General features: G+C 26.7%; 1 protein-coding gene across 12 annotated transcripts in view; it reads right to left on the bottom strand.

Annotated features, from left to right (window-relative positions):
* LOC411347 (peripheral plasma membrane protein CASK) overlaps window positions 1-17,013 on the bottom strand; it is a 258,807-nt gene that overhangs the window by 196,204 nt on the left and 45,590 nt on the right. For all 12 annotated transcript variants that reach the window (XM_006559916.3, XM_006559918.3, XM_006559926.2 and 9 more), the window contains exons 2-5: window positions 16,414-16,526; window positions 14,645-14,750; window positions 11,208-11,285; window positions 6,231-6,406 (exon numbers count right to left, since the gene is read on the bottom strand). In XM_006559916.3, coding sequence (XP_006559979.1) covers window positions 6,231-6,406; window positions 11,208-11,285; window positions 14,645-14,750; window positions 16,414-16,526 — 473 coding nt within the window. The remainder of the gene's footprint in view (window positions 1-6,230; window positions 6,407-11,207; window positions 11,286-14,644; window positions 14,751-16,413; window positions 16,527-17,013) is intronic.

Raw genomic sequence — 17,013 nt, 5'->3', positions numbered from 1 at the left:
AGAATTGAAATCTAACATTATAATTAGGAATTGTGATAAATAAACTACTCGAAATCAATGATATACTGATATAAGTATAATAACATAATAATAAATGAATAAAATAAGATAAAATATAAATACATTGAAATGTAATTTTTAAATAAATTCTGAAAAAAATTTAAAAAAAATCTTTTTTTTTTAACTCTATCTCTTTATTAACTCTATTTTTTGAAATAGCCAATAATTGTGATTATTTGTAAATATTGTAATAAAGAAATCCATTTATATATTGTTAATTTAAGAAATTTTAATGCCTGAGATTAATTGGAATTACAATTTTGAGGTTGTTCCCTTTATCATCCACATTAAAATGAAATTTTCAACCCTCCTTTTCCATTTGACCAAACATGAAATTCACATAGTGAAAGGTCTTGATGATAAGGCAGATTTTCCTATTATTCTATCTGAATTTCAAGCAGTAACTCCTATATCACAATCACAAAATGTGGTCGAGCATTGTTCCGGAATAAGATCACTTTTCAACAAGATTTTCCAGATCGTTTATTTTTTGTGGCTTTTGGTAGATACATGTGTTTTCAAATCTTGCAATAACTAAAGGTATTGATATAATAAATTAACATTAATCTTTTCAACATTTAACCTACGTTTATATTTGTAATGATTTAATATAATTCATAATTGACTCATTTTTTCATAACAAAATATTTAAAAATATAAACTGGAGTTGATGAAAATTTCATCAAGGGATAATATGATCCTGATAATAAAAATTCAAAAAAAAATTAATTATATAAATACTTGAGGTTTCTATAAAAAAAAAAAGTTTAAAAGAAAAAAAATTCTTTTTCAATAAAACAAATTTTTGATATCTCCGTTAATTTTTTCTAAAATTATAATTTCATATATAATAATTTCATTTATATGATTATTTCATATTTATGGCTCGATTTCAAAGAGATATGATTTCTGTTTATATCCGCAGGATATACTTTCAACAACTTACTAATTAATAATACAATTAAATTACCAACGTATGTTAGATATCATACCATGTATCATATTCAAAGAAAATATGTATGTCACGTAGAAATCCAGATCTAATTTTCTGACAAAAAAAATACACACGTACAATTTCAGATCAATTGAAACGAAACATTGTAACTCAGAAACAGAAAGGATCATTAACAGATGTTTTAATTGTATTTCACTACTTATATAGATACTCATCATATTTATGGAATATTTAATAATAAGAAATGAGTTTCGTGTACTATGTAAATACACCCTTAAGATCTTGCACACATCTTTTGAGAAAGATAATAACTGGATAGTTGTGGTTCGTAAGTTCGTAAGCGTGTAATCCAAGACCCGGTCTCATCAAGGTGTATTTTTCTTCATTAGTCGCTACTTCCTTCCCTCAGAAATAGAACTGTCTACGGAAGACTGATTAGACCTTACTTTCTCGCTATTAATAAGAATACGTATTTAAAAAGAAAGCGAATATCCCTCTAATTGCATTTTTTTTCAATCAAGAACGATTAAGTGAAAATATTTTTATTTTCGTTTAATAGAAACCGTGGATCATGGTATTCCGTTAACTTTTCTTAAAATACCATCGAAACGTAGAAATGCCTTCTCTTTAACCGCGTTCACGGTTTATGGTTTTTATTTCAATAAAATTTTTGTTGGCCACCACTCGTAAACACGTTTATCTCGGAAAAAAAAAAAATAAAACTCGACGAGAAGGAAATAAAGCGCGAAAATATAGTGAAATTTTGGAATAAAATTAAAGTCATTATCATTGAAATATGACAAAGTGAGAAATATATATTTATCGTTGAATAGATGAATTATTAATTATGGATCGTTTTTTTTCTTTTTCCTTGAATTTAAATTTAATTAAATCGGTACACTTTTTAATTTTAAATTAATTGATTTAAATCATTTACTCGAAGAATATGCAAAGAATAATTAAAGAAAGAAAAAACATCTTGATTTTAATAAAAAAAAATATAAAAAAAGCAATAAAATTTATAATAAATATTCATCAAATCTTGTCATTAAAATAGCAAAATTTATTCCTACAAATGATTATTTGAAAAATAAAATGAAATTATCAATTATCTATATATCTAGTACATTTTATATTTACAATACAATATTTTTCATACGTAACTTTATAATAGATCATCTTTTTGATCCATACATTCACGTAATTGAATTATAAAATTCAGATCAAACAAACGGAATTGATTAAACACGAAAAATATTAATTCAATAATATCATTTTCACACATTTCAAAACATTTACTGTCAAAATATTTGTATCGTCCTTTTCAAAAAACGTGAATGTACATATGAAAAAAAAAAGGAGATAAATTGAACGAATTGATTTATAAAAAAAATTTATTTTCAAATCAAATTCTTCCGAGATAATATTGAAAGTCAAGAAGTGAGAGAAAAAAAAAAGAAAATAAAGTAATGAAATAAAAAAAAATAGCACATTAGTACAATATGATTAATTATCACGTAGTTTGCGTTAACTTTTCTCGCTTAAAAATGTATGTACAGGGAATAATCGAGGTTCCATCGCAAGTAAAAAACAACGAGAAATTGCAATCGTGTAAACTAAAAACTCAAATTGGATATAAATCCCGATATCGTATTTTTGAAGTCTTGATCAAATATAAACTCTACTTACCGTGGTATCATGCGATGTCGAAGCAACAGAAGGAAAATGATTATCATAATTAAAATGGACACCAACGAAGATAATCGTTAAAAAAGTAACGAGGAGAAATTTTTTGGACGAAAAATAACCGATAAAAGCCGTTGCATTCTGCACATTGAACATCGAGAAATTTCGAATACGACTGCCAATCATCGACCAAGCCAGCCAATAATGAAGAATAGGACATTCAGCAGAGAGAAAGAGAGACAGAGACACGATACAAAAACACCAAGTGTCTTTGAAAAATTATTCTTAACGAATACGTTTGTTAACACGTTTTGTTTCATATATATAGGAAAGAAAAAATAAATGTACATGATATATATTATTGTTCATAAATATTTGGATATTGATGTGGATTTGCATACTAGTAACAAGTATCTATTTAAATTTTATCAAACTGAGAATAAATTAATGATTCAAAGCAATATTTACTATCTTTGAGATTAATATGGAATTAAAATTATTTGTTAGAATATTAGCTATTTGTACATTTGTATTGCATTTATTATTATTTGTATAGATTAATTAATTAATGTAGATATATTATATTTTGTATTATTTAATAGAACTTGATATGTAATACGAAAATTGAATAATAAGAAAATAAAGATATACAAATATTTTTTAAAATAAGGACAAGACAAATAAATATTGGTAAAATTTAAGAAAATCTTATCAGTCTTTTGAAAAAGAATCTAATAATTAATTTATATATAAAAAAAAAGAATTGTAAATTTTTCTACACTTATATACCTTCAAAAAATTAAAATACATCTCATCAAAAAATGAATACAGCATTCAGATATTTTTGAACAGTAATATATACATGTATATTATCCTTGTATACACTCTGAAAAGGCAGCATTCGATCCAATTCATCTTCTAATCGAACTTTTTGCGATACTAAAGCTATAACAAGGAAGCTTTCTTGTCGATTCATCCTCCAATAATCGTCTTTTCGTGTAATTAAGTGGCTCTTTTCATTTGCAAAGACGTTAATCAGCTTTGTCTACAAATATGTCACTCTGCTGGCAGCAATAATGTCCTAACTCTGAGGGTAAGCTCATCTCCTTGCCTCTGAATCTTTTAAGGCAGCTTCTATAACACTGTCTAGTGAAAAGGAGGTCGCGTAGCTCAACGACATTCGTTAAGATCGTTCTCGTAAATAATGGATACCAACCAACACATATTCAAACACTGTCCTTTCCTGTTGGTTATTCGTGGAAAAAAATTAACAAGATTCGTAATATTCCGTGCAAAATCTTACTTAATATTACGAAGATGGGAAGATGAGCGAATTCGAAGGCAAGGATACACGAGTAATTCACGAAAAATATTTAATTAACGTTCTATTCAAAAGCATTTGACTACTTAAAATTCGACTTCTTTTTTTCTTTTCATGTTTTTTTTTCTCTCTCTCCCTTTTACTTTTTGTGAAATGATTTTTCTTCAGGAAACATCTTTCGTTGGAATATATTTTCACTGACTGAAAAACGCTGAAACTCGGCCATTTATCGGATACGAGTAAAAGTTCTCTATTAAGAAACTTTATATGTTTTAAACTCTCATTCGAATTCGTTTTTAATTACCGTATACTTTGTATTTTTAAAGCGAAGTAAAAGTTTTTCCATGATATATTGAAAATCTAGATTTTTTTTTATTAAAAAAAAAAAAAAAAGTAACCTTTCGATAATAGAATAAATTTTGAGAATAAATCGAAAATAAAAAATGATAACAAAATGAAAACATCAATTTTCTTTCGAAATCTAATCCGATATCAATTACTATTAATGAAACTTAATCGAAATTTATCATCGCAAAATATGATAATTAATATCACTAATAATAACGTGCTAAAATTATATAACTAACAAATTCTACTAAAATCGAAGTGAAATTAATATCGATGCTAACATCTTTTTTACTACAAGATTGAAAAAAAAATATACATATATATATGTATTTAAAAAAAAATTACAATAATAATTTGCAAATTATATCGAATGCTGCCTCTCCAATGTTTGCAAATAATTAGAAGCGCATATGTGTCACGACATATTAACGCGTAGTAAAATCTACTAGTAAAATTAATAATAATCGTGTTAAAGTCAACTTGGCGGCGGCCATGTTAGATCCGAACGATGTTAGCTCTCTTCTAGAACTAACAAGAAACATAAGAAACGTTAAAGTGCCCTTTCACCTTTGCCACACTTCTCTAGATAACCGAGTAGTTGCTTACTTTGTACACAGAGGAATTGGTAATTTATTATCATTCACACGTCGCGAACGCCTATAGCGACTAATCTTTTCACTATCGTGGCATACTATTTACATACATAACTGGTTTGATAACTAGATCCTTTGTGGCGGTATTCGACAAAGGGAACCGCACCATCATTCATTTCAAATTAATCGTTGAGCAAGCAACATTCGATTTCGAAATAACTCGATCAACCGATTCGTGAAATTTTAATTGCTCGACTAAGTTTGATGCTGATTGCTTTTTGATGTTCGATCGTCTCGGTTCATTAATCGATAACAGTAAGATTGTACGTTTTTCTAAATGTGCGAAAAATAATGAAACGAATATTAAATATTTCTCTAAATACAATACGTTAAAAAAAATAATTTAATTTCGTATATATCAATTCTAAAATGTATACTGTAATAATAATTTCATTAATTCTGCCTATAATAATCCTATAAATAAATCAATTGCATAAATCAATAGTATTTTATATCAATATTTTAAAAATATGAATAACTAATATCAGAACAATACTTCCTAAAAAAAATTACAAGTAAATTAACTTGTTATCTATCTTCAACGCATTTAATATTATTGATCTGTCCTCTCCGATCCCCTTAACACTATTCAATCTTCATCTTTATCAAATCCCTAATTCATGATAAACCATGCAGTACATCGAATAGATATATTTATAAACAGAATGAACTACATAACATGATCAATTACACTCTTACTATGTCTACTGCATCCATCCAATTTCATCATATGATACGATTTTAAAAAAATCACCACGATAAGAAATAAAAAATAAACGTTTCACTAATCGACGAAGGTATCTAGACAATCATACTTGAACCTAAGATTCGTCCTGTGCATAGTAGATACTACTATAATAACAACGCTTCATCATTCCCCCTCCATACCGCACACTTCATTACAATCACAATTTTTCCAAATTACGATAATTCTGCCTAAAAAAAAAAATCGATTCAATTCAGTTCGATCAACGTACAATCATTGATTGCAAAAACGGTACGTACACGGTGAAATGTAGAAAGGACGAGCGAGAAGGAGCGCGAGTATTTGGCGAAGAGAGCTAACACCGTAATCGATTCCCTCGAGATGTACGCAGGAAAGAGTACGTTCCCTTGGAACGTGTATGCACGCAGCAGATATAGAAACGTGGAGAGAAAGAGAGAGAGAGAGAGAGAGGTAAGGAGGAAAGAAAGTGTTAAAACATACCGACGCCGTTTGCCTGGGACGTCTGGAGTTGCACGGCGACGCTGAAACCGCGTAGCTTTACCGGTGCGGAATTTTCCTTGCCCGCTAAGAGGGCGCACTGGGGCTTTAGATCACGATGAATTATGTCGTTCTCGTGGCAGTAGCGCAACGCCTCCAGGATCTGTCGCATGTAATGGCTGGAAAAACGAAAGCTCTTGTTATATCGGTATCCTACGGGAGATGAGGCAAAAAAAAATATACATATATGGCCACGCGTTGTCTATTCAGAATAGATGGATGAAAATTTTCTGCCCCATCGCGACATGATAGCTGAGGCTGAGGTTGGCCACACAGGAGGAGGACGTTTAATATAGTGGAGAAAAGAATATTGAAAATTTTGATACGTGTACGATATTACAAGTGAAATTGTGCGTAAAAGGGTAATTCATGATTTCTATTTAAATTATATCTCGAATATACGAATATTTATTATCATATACGTATTAGAATAATCGTTGCAATGAAATTTTCCCTAATTAATTTTATGTAATTATAATTAATATCGAAATTCTCGTATTCTAATTCCTAATACTAATTGCTGTTGTATATTTCCTTAATAAGCTATGAAATTATTCCCTGTATGATATTTGGGTAAAAGCTGTAAATATATATCGAAAGTTTCTAAAGTGGACATTATTTTATATCAAGAGAGGTGAACAAATAATAAAAGTGAAATACGACAACTTTTGAAAACCAGGTCAGATAGTTTTGTACGTTTGTATGTATGTCTAAAGTTAAAATTTTATCAAATATTCTGTAAATTGTTATTTTCAAATTTTTACTTCACGATATATAAATACGACAATATTCAAAAAATAATTTAATTTTTAATTTTTGTAGGCAATTGAATACGAACAATGAGAAGAATAGAACTCGTTTTATATTAAAATAGGAATGCCTATGTATATATAGGTATACTGTGGCTGGCATATCGAGAAAGAATTCAAGAGAGAGAAATAGAAAAAATGAAAAAATAATTTCATCGTTTACGAATGCCTAAAAAAAAATCTAACTAAAATACTGTATTAATGATTACATAACAAACTTTTATTATTACAGTTAGCAAAAATATAAATTTTAAAGAATTGAATTATAAAAAATATTTATTACTTTTTGAAATCATATTCATATTGTTAAGAATTTAAAAAATGGTTTCGAAAAAACAAAAAGTTAAAAGTTACTATTAATATTTACAATACAAATCGACAGAAAAACTAATAAGAAAATCAATATTAATGGAAATCTATGATTATAAACTTTTGGTTGATAATATATACTCAATGAATCGAAGATTAACAATTGTGGAAAACACAATTTATGATATATTTCATAATATATATCAAGAAACACGAATAGATACGCTATTGTCAATTCATTCAAATTCGGATTAAATTGGAATTATCCTTACTTAAAATTTATCGATTGTTTTCGATTATCGATTCCATTAAATTGATGGATATAAAATGCCGTTCCAGAATTTGAAATTGATAAATTAGTGCCTCAAAATTAAATTCTATCTTTTTATATAATTACTAATCGTATAAAAAGTATTATTTCACTTATAAAAATTCAAATAGAAATGAATTTTTCTATATTTAATTTAACTATTACATTTTCATAAAAAATTCATATTTAGAATTTGTATCCTATATATCTAATAATGTTTCAAAAAAAGTTTTTCTTTTTTTATTTAATTTAAAAAAACGATATTTCTCCGACCTAATATTCGAAACGAAACTTGCTAATCTATCTTGCTTCATGGAAACAAAAACGAATGCAGATTGAAACGGTGAAAGTAAAATTAACTCGGGGTTAAAATGGTGTAAAAATGTCTATACTTCTTAACCGTATAGGTCAGTCGATTAAGGAAAATGTTAAAGGAATGAGAGACACCGGTTATTGAAGGTTGACCGAGATATAAAAAACGATGGTTAAAGCGCTTCGTTCTCGTGTATTTATTGCATATTCGTTAAACTGTCTAGATAACGTCGGTTCAATCGACTTTCTGTTAAGGGCAAAACGGTAAGCGGATACAATTCGTTAATACAACTATTCACCCCTTTTCATGTACATTTCGAAGACACTGTCAGATTGATTAACACGTAAACATTTCAATCGAGTTATCGAATATCGAGTGTTCGATGCGATATAAAGTCGAATTGAACGTTGGAGAAGACACAGAATTGAAATAAAACGAGAAACGTTAAATAACTACATTTTCGTGATATGCAATAGAATATATATATATATATACGAGGAATTTACGTATCGATTAACAGGATGAAATGTGTTTAAAGTTTCCGTGTATCCGAAAATATTCTAGAATTATATGAAATATATGGATAAATTTTATAAATATAAAATATATGAATATACAATATATAAATATAATGTATTTTATAGGAATATAATATATCGTTAGGAAACGACCTTTTAATTATATTGATAAATTAAGTTCACTTGCGAAACATTGTTTTCGTTAATATATATATATATATATAAACTTTCAGCTAATTTAAATCATTGACCCATAAAAATTTGTAATGTTTTCCGCAAAATGATTTAAATTATTATTACAGTAAAAAAATATCAAAAATTATAATTTATGAAATACAAAGTTTTTAAATACGATTATTCCTGTTGCTTTCAGAATATCGTATAAACGTCGCAAATAATTTATTGATATCAAAATGGAGGATGACTTGTACGATTGTTCCCCAAGTAAAGTGAATTCTCAATGGTGTCGAATAATAACTTTGTAACTAGGTTTAATGCATCTCGCGTGTCTAATGTATCTGCAACTTCTAACTTCTGTCGCGGGAAGGTTGCATTTATAACTCGTGTAAACCGCCCTCTTTACTAGAGATTTATGTTTCGTACTGAAATTTTTTTTATATATTTTTGCTGCCGAATCGAAAATATTATTCGCTGAAAATTGTGACGTGAAATATTATTTCGACGATTTTTGTATTGTAATAAATACCGCATCTAAATACTCTGTGAATTATATATCATTGACTAAGCCTAAAGGAATACTGGATAAATATTTATATCATAGAAATTTTGAATATCTACAACATTTAAATCCTTGATATCACGGTCTATTCAAAATTGCTAAATGAATTAATGAATGAATACAATTGTACTATATATTGTTACATTTATGATATCATAACAGAAATATTGAATGAAAAATAGCGGATTAAAATTTTTTTTATGACGTAGCTTTTTAGGAAAATTAATTTCAAACATTTACTAAGTACCTAACTTGAAATTATTAACTTTTCGCATTATGTCCACGCAAACCTTTATAAAAGAGAATTTTATACGTGAGGAAAAAATATTAAAAAGTTTTTTTCCCTAACAATTTTCTAAACTTGTACGATTATAAATTGAATTTAATATTCAATATTAAAGACACTTTCAAAGAGGAGAGAACTAACAAAGAGGAGAAAAACTTTCGATATATAGAAATAAAAAAAATTTTAAATACATTCTTTTAATTTAGAAATTTGAATCTAATACATGTAAAATGATTCAAAAGCCAATCAATATAAATCAATAAACAGTAAAAAGAAAATAATTAATTGAAAATTTTAATAATAAAGAAATCCTTGATCTATTTATTCTATTTTCTTTGATCTTATTTTTAGACTAGATTAAGTTTTACATTACAATTTTATGCAATTTATTTTTATATACATCCTTCACACTAAAATATACTATAAATATAAGATTAAATTTATAAAAAAATATTGCGTGAATATTATTACCTTTGAATAATATTAGAAACTGATAACTAAATATAATTTATATTCTAAATTTTTATTCCAATTTTGAATTTAAAATTTAAAATTATGTCAATATATTCTTTAGTTAAAATTACACCAAACTCTGATTTCAAGAATTTAAAATAGAGGATAATTGATTCGCTTCGTAAAATCTTTGCTAGACATTCAAAGTGATGGCTATGAGTATGATGCGAGCTTGCAAACGACTATGAAGAGAGCAAACGCATTTCAGAGACAATTTTGGACGTGACATGTGCCTACACTGTCCATCATACTCTTGGTTAATCTAGCTCCACTAAATGCAGGTAGATTCAGCAAACAGATAACCAAAACTTTCAGTGAGTAAACATCACTTACGAAAGCATAATAATGGTAATGTGATCAAACATCGATAAATAAAAAATATTATAAATCTATTCGTATGATTTAGATCAAAATCCTGAAATATTGAAATAAATTCATTTTATTTATTATTATTGTAATTTTAATTATTTTCTTGCCTCAAAAATACAACTTGGAAATGAAAATATTTCGAAATTTCTATTCTTCTTTTCTAAATTTAATATTTCTTAAATAATTAGTGTTTGCAAAACTTTACGATTTTTATAAAGTGAATAATTTTTAAAAATATTTTTTCAAAATCAACACGATATTCCACGAGATTCCTATAGTTCTCAGATCTATATCCATATTTTTGTTCTATAAAAATCTAATTTGACTTTTAAAAAGAATAAAATTAATATAAAAAGTATTACTAGAAACGTGCCTCAACAATAACTTCTCGTATTTATATCAAAAGAGAAAAAATAAGAAGAGATATCAGAGAAATGAAATTTGATTGGATCAAGAAAGAAACATAAAAGAGACGGTAAAATTAATTAAGAACAAGTGCAATTCTCTGGACGATGTTACATAAAATTCTGTGGAAATTATTTATGTGAAATTATATCACTCCATCGTTGATATACACGATAAAAAGCTATTGCAATTCAGATGAAGTCTACGGTAAATATTTATCCTTTGCTAAGACTATAAAAGACAACGTTCTCTTTATCTCGACTCTGTTCTGAAAGATACATCCAGCAACAAAAGAGACATCTTTAATGCTTGAAATACTTGTGCGTGAACAATGCAAAGATCTTCTTACCTGGCCACAGCTTCACTGTACACGAATCCAGCAGTTGCTCTCCGGACGACCTCGAAGCATAAATCAGAGCCATCCATACTGAAACAGAAACACGACATTAATGCATAATTTACAAGGTATACAACAATTTATGGGCGCATCGATAGAAAAAAAGCTCTGGTATTTTGCTACACTTCCAACCAGTGTGCATGTGTTTCGAAGGACTTTTGCATAATGAAAAATGATCTCTGAACTAAATGCAGCATACATAGCATCACGTGTTGTTTTATTTTATTTATTTTTATTTCGAGAGATAAAATAAAAAAATAAAATAAAATAAAAGATATGTAAAATCATCAATAACATAAAAATATAATATAATTTTTCTTTCATCGAAATTGAAATATATGCGCGTATCGCATAATATTGTAATAATTAAAATTAAAATTAAAATTAATAAAATATTCTGAATAGTTTATAAGATTGCGTAAGAATATCACATCAAGATATTAATAAATGTAAATTGAAAATTTATTCAAATTTTCTCAATAATTATGAGCAATAACGACCTTTTGCAAATTTTGAATTGTTAGGAAATATCAGCAATATATCTACATATATTCTGTCATTTCACGTTTCTGAAGATTATAAACTGTAATTATGATATTTATGGCATCAATAACTATATTATATAGTTGGAATTATTAGTTTCTATGCACTTGTGTACTCACTTTCGAAAGCGAAGACAAGATATACAAGTATTGATTATACGCGAAATAAACATGATTTTAAGTTAACAAACCACATTGATGATCAATAAATCGGCTGTGTTGTCTGAATTGATTATGTTAACAATCGTAACGAGGTTTCTTGCCACATTGTACCGTGTGTCCTAATTATTGTGGATTCATTCGAAGCTAATTAGGTCGATTCGTAATGATGTACAATTTTTACGAAAGAAGTATAGTATAGAACGAGATAGGGAATTGTAAAATTCTGTATGCTCATTTAATTATAAGAAATTTTGAAATCACAATTTTTCATTTCAAACAAGAAAATTAATCACGATAATAAAATATTTTTATAAAATAATCACTAACAACGATTTATAGATATTAAATTATGAATACAAATGAAATAGAAATTCCTATAATCCCTAAATACTAAACTTATATCTTTAATTCTTATTATATTCTTTTGAAGCTTAAGCTTATACAAGAAAATATAAAGATTATTCTAATTATTCTCTAATATTTTTATCGTAAATATTGATAATAAAGTATAATTAATTAGATAATATTAATCCTATCGATCGAAATCTGAAGAGACAACGTTTAAATATATACATGTACAATAAACAGTGAAGACAATAAAAGACTGTAACACGTGAATTTACCATTTAAGAACTTTGCGTGCTTCTTGATATATGTATATTAGAACGCGTGGCTAATTCATACAACGTGTGACACTGCTTCGCAGATACTAGACATCCAATTAGAACAACTGCTGACAGAAGCTTGTTTCTTTCCGCAGTGACGATAGAACGATCATATAGGATTATTTCCAGTGAAGTGAATAAGTATTTGAGTTTTATTTGTCACGATATTCTTTTATGTAATTTTAAATTTTTTTATTTACTTGGGATATATATATAATTCGTTAATAATAATCATCGAATCATCGTCCATTATCTATTACTAAAATTAATGTCTTTATCATTATCTATTTGAATTATTATCCACACTATCTAATGCTGAATTATGATTTTGTTATTTAAAATGATTTATCTGATTCGTTGAATTGTTTTATAAATTATTTTTTGAATGAAAAATTGAAACAAATAACAAGCAATTGAAAATATTCATTTAGAAAAATAATAAATGAAAAGATATAGAAATCAAACACGATACTCAATCTAAAATAAAGTGTAACTATTTACTAAAAACTAACTGCAAATGATTTAATCCATTAATACAACTATTCCATTTTACTATTCAATTTTAGAACACTTCGTTTTATATTAATACCAATATATTAAATATCACATAAATATGACAAATTTATTAATTTTCTTTTATTTATCTTTAATTATATTAATAATCAACTTCAAATAAAATAATGAAATAATGAAACTTATCGAAATATATAATAATATTCAACTAAATTGCAATTGAAAATATTGATAAATTTGGAGAGATTATATTATTAATTAAATAATAACGTGGCAGCTGACAGAAATGGTTAAATATAACTAATTGAAATGTAACTAACTGCAGACCGTGATATTGTATAAACGCGAATTATAACAATTATATAATGCAACGAAAAAAGAAATTTCTAGAAATTCATATATTATGAAACATGAATGAACATTGTATCTTCAATAATTATATATTATTCAATCGTGAATTAATTTCAATAAAAAAAAAGAATCCATAAAAAAAAGAAGAAAAGATTCTTTAATATATAATTTTGACATCAATTTATCAATCCAGTAAGACACGATTAAATAATTTTATGATAAAAGGGAGAGACAGTGAAGATGAGTGTGATATAATATCTTTTATAAGGTATATTATATATTTCAGTACATAAGTTATTGTAGCTTGAATCCGTAGCTAAAATAAGCAAACTGCTAAGCGGTGGGTGTATCGGTTATACTCGTATATGTCAGGAACGTGTGCGTTACGTAAAATAAAATTTAAACTTTTATATTATGAAATAAAACAAAATTATATACGAATCCTACATTTCGAATATTTTAGTAATATTAATTTTGTAAATATTAACGCTGTATTATGAATTTTTTAATACATTTTAATATTAAATGCACAATCTTTGTCTCTCTCTTTCTCTCTCCCTTTTTTTCTTTTTTTACAGTTTATAAATAAAGTTTTTCTCGAAATTTTGAATTTTTATAAATTATTATTTTATAAATTTTATTATTAATTTTATCAAATCATATTTTTCAGCTTTTTAACTTTAAAATATTAAAGCATTTCCTTTTACTATATCAAAAATATAAAATCGATATATAAAAATGAACTTATCAAATCTTTTTATCGTGCTTTTTATTCGAAAAAATAATATTTTTTATTTAAAAAATTATGTGTTCTAAAATTCGTTGAAAAAATTTAATGAAACTGACGTACTTGATATATCAAAAATATATTTAAAAAATGATCTTTTAAAAAAATTATAAACATTCTATTAAATTTAAGATCAAGACGTCTTTCTTAAATTCATTTATTTTTTTATTTTTCCTCTCGATATTTAAAACACTATAAAACACACAAAATTTCTTTAAAAATTTAAAATTAATTTTTGGAAATCTATTCTCATTTTTATTGATGAATTATTGAAATCGAACAGAACTCTGTGAATTGAATACAAAGTTTTGTTCTTCGAAGGAAGAAGAAGGAATAAATTAAAATAAATTAAAATGTGATAATACTTACTATTCGAACACCATATAGAGCATACCCTCCGAGCTATATGTTTCTAACAACTCTACTATATGGGGATGTTTTAACATGTGGCATATCGTGGCCTCTCGTTTCAAATCTGCAACAATCGTATTTTTGAAATTAGATTATTTTTTATATAAATTATGATAAAAAGATTACGATAAAATATTTAAATTAATGATATTTTGTATTTGTAATTAATAATTAAATATCTCAAAGAAAAAATATAATAATTTAACAAAATTAAAATTAAACGAACTAATGATACTACTTGAATGAAATACTATTTTTAAAATTTTAAGATTTTTAAAGAATTAACGAAAATTGTACAACTATATGAAATTATATAAATATAAAACACTGAATGAATTTAAAAAATCGATAAAAAATTATTTTACAATTAAAAAAATTATTACACAAAATACTTTTATAGCTTCTCGTGATTGAAATATAAAGATGGTAAGAAATATTGGAAAAATATTGGACAGTAATCACGTTAGAAACCGGATCTTATTAAATTGATTTTTATCAGAACTATGACGTTCAAGCGGTCTCTTGAAATCATGTTCTAACTATGACGCATTTTTATAATATTATTAACCTTTAAAGCGATGCATCTCCTTTTTACCTATTATTAGACCTATGTATCTCTTAGATGAACGTATGTAAAAAAGATAATTTTTATTATTAGACACGTAACAAATATATACTGTGAAGAAGTGCCACGCCTACGTAGAACTCTGACAATTATATTTTTTATAAACAGATATTAAATTTCCCTTTTAAAAAATGAGAACAGACTCTTTAATTAAATCTTTAACTAAATATTTCACTCCATCTTCTATTTCTTTCTAAAAATATAAGAAAATATATTTCGAAATATCTATATAAAGGGAAACCCACCACTTTGAATGTTTTATATTTAACTTTCATGGTTAATAATATTAATGTCGAAAGAATAAACTTTAAATATTATGAAAAATCCTAATTACACGATCAATAATATTGTCAATATTTCGACACGTATGGAATGTCAAAGATAATCTAATAGAGACATAAACTTGTTTTGATAACAAATTTATAGACATATCATACAAAGAAATCAAACAATTTTCCGACAAGAATGAATATTCATTTCATATTTATATAATAATATGAAAAATAGATTAATCTTCTTTTACGTATTTATTATTTAAATCACGAAACTATTTATTTTTTGTACCTTTGCTTTCTAATTAACTAATCTACATAAATAAATTTTATGTAACTTTAATTCCAATAATCCTAAATTTCGATATTTCATATTAATTGAAACTACAAATATAATTTTTATAAAAATACGATCGAAAATTATTTGTTGCCCACAAAAAGCTTAAATTTCGCGAGAGAAATTAATTATATATATAAAACATTCCTGCATTACACACCTTGACGCGGGTAGTGAAATCTTATTTTCTCATTGATCAGAAACCGGAAACTTGGCAGTAATGATCGCAGTAGGATTTACGGTTCATTTCTGAAATCCGCCGCACGTGTGTTCCACATTAAAATTCACATTTAGGAGAGACGAATGCAATTTCATTCGAATCGCACAATGGATTGTGCGGATTCATGGGCTCCGTATGGTGGTGCCGTAAAAGAGAATACGTAAACATGAAATCGAGCAGAGAGAATACGTTTGTTTCGAACAGCCGTGGCGGAAATTAATGGCGGAACAGAGAGGCGTATGCGCGAGATTCCCAATTCCCTCGAGGACTCACCGTTCGTGCTTAGACCGGGGCTGGATGTGAACTTTGCCACGTCCACGATTTTTACCGCGAACGTCTGTCCTGTCTGCCTGTGAATGCATTTCCTTACAACGCTGAATGGTCCCCTGAAATAGAATATAACGGGTTAAACACGTGTAAAGCAAAAAAAAAAAAAAAAAAAAAAAGAGGAATATTTCATCGAAAATTCCTTTTTTGAATACGTTTTTCATTGTTTCAAACGATTACAAAAAACAATCGTTCTTTAATTTTAACGTGTGTTAATAAGCTTATTGAAACAGATTGCGATTAAAGAAAACATAAATTTAATAAATTATCAATAATAATAGACGTTGAAACAATGTTACGTTGATAGATTGTTGTAAAAGACTAGTGGGAAATATGTTTCTATCGAAAATTTTTCATCAAATCAGAGATTATCAATTTAACTTTTTCTCGAGCCTATAACCTATAATTTACAACTTGTTAAGTCAATTATTAACTAGTGAATTATCGTGCAAAAATGTACTGATAATGATACTTTGTGAAGAATATAGTTCTAGAAAGTAGTTCATTTTATATTCTAGGAACTCCACCGCGCCACCTACATTCTCG

The sequence above is a fragment of the Apis mellifera genome, linkage group LG9 (assembly GCF_003254395.2).
Source record: "Apis mellifera strain DH4 linkage group LG9, Amel_HAv3.1, whole genome shotgun sequence".
Taxonomy (NCBI): Eukaryota; Metazoa; Arthropoda; class Insecta; order Hymenoptera; family Apidae; genus Apis; species Apis mellifera.
The sequence above is the reverse complement of the archived record's forward strand: the minus strand, read 5'-3'. Positions and strand labels throughout refer to the sequence as shown.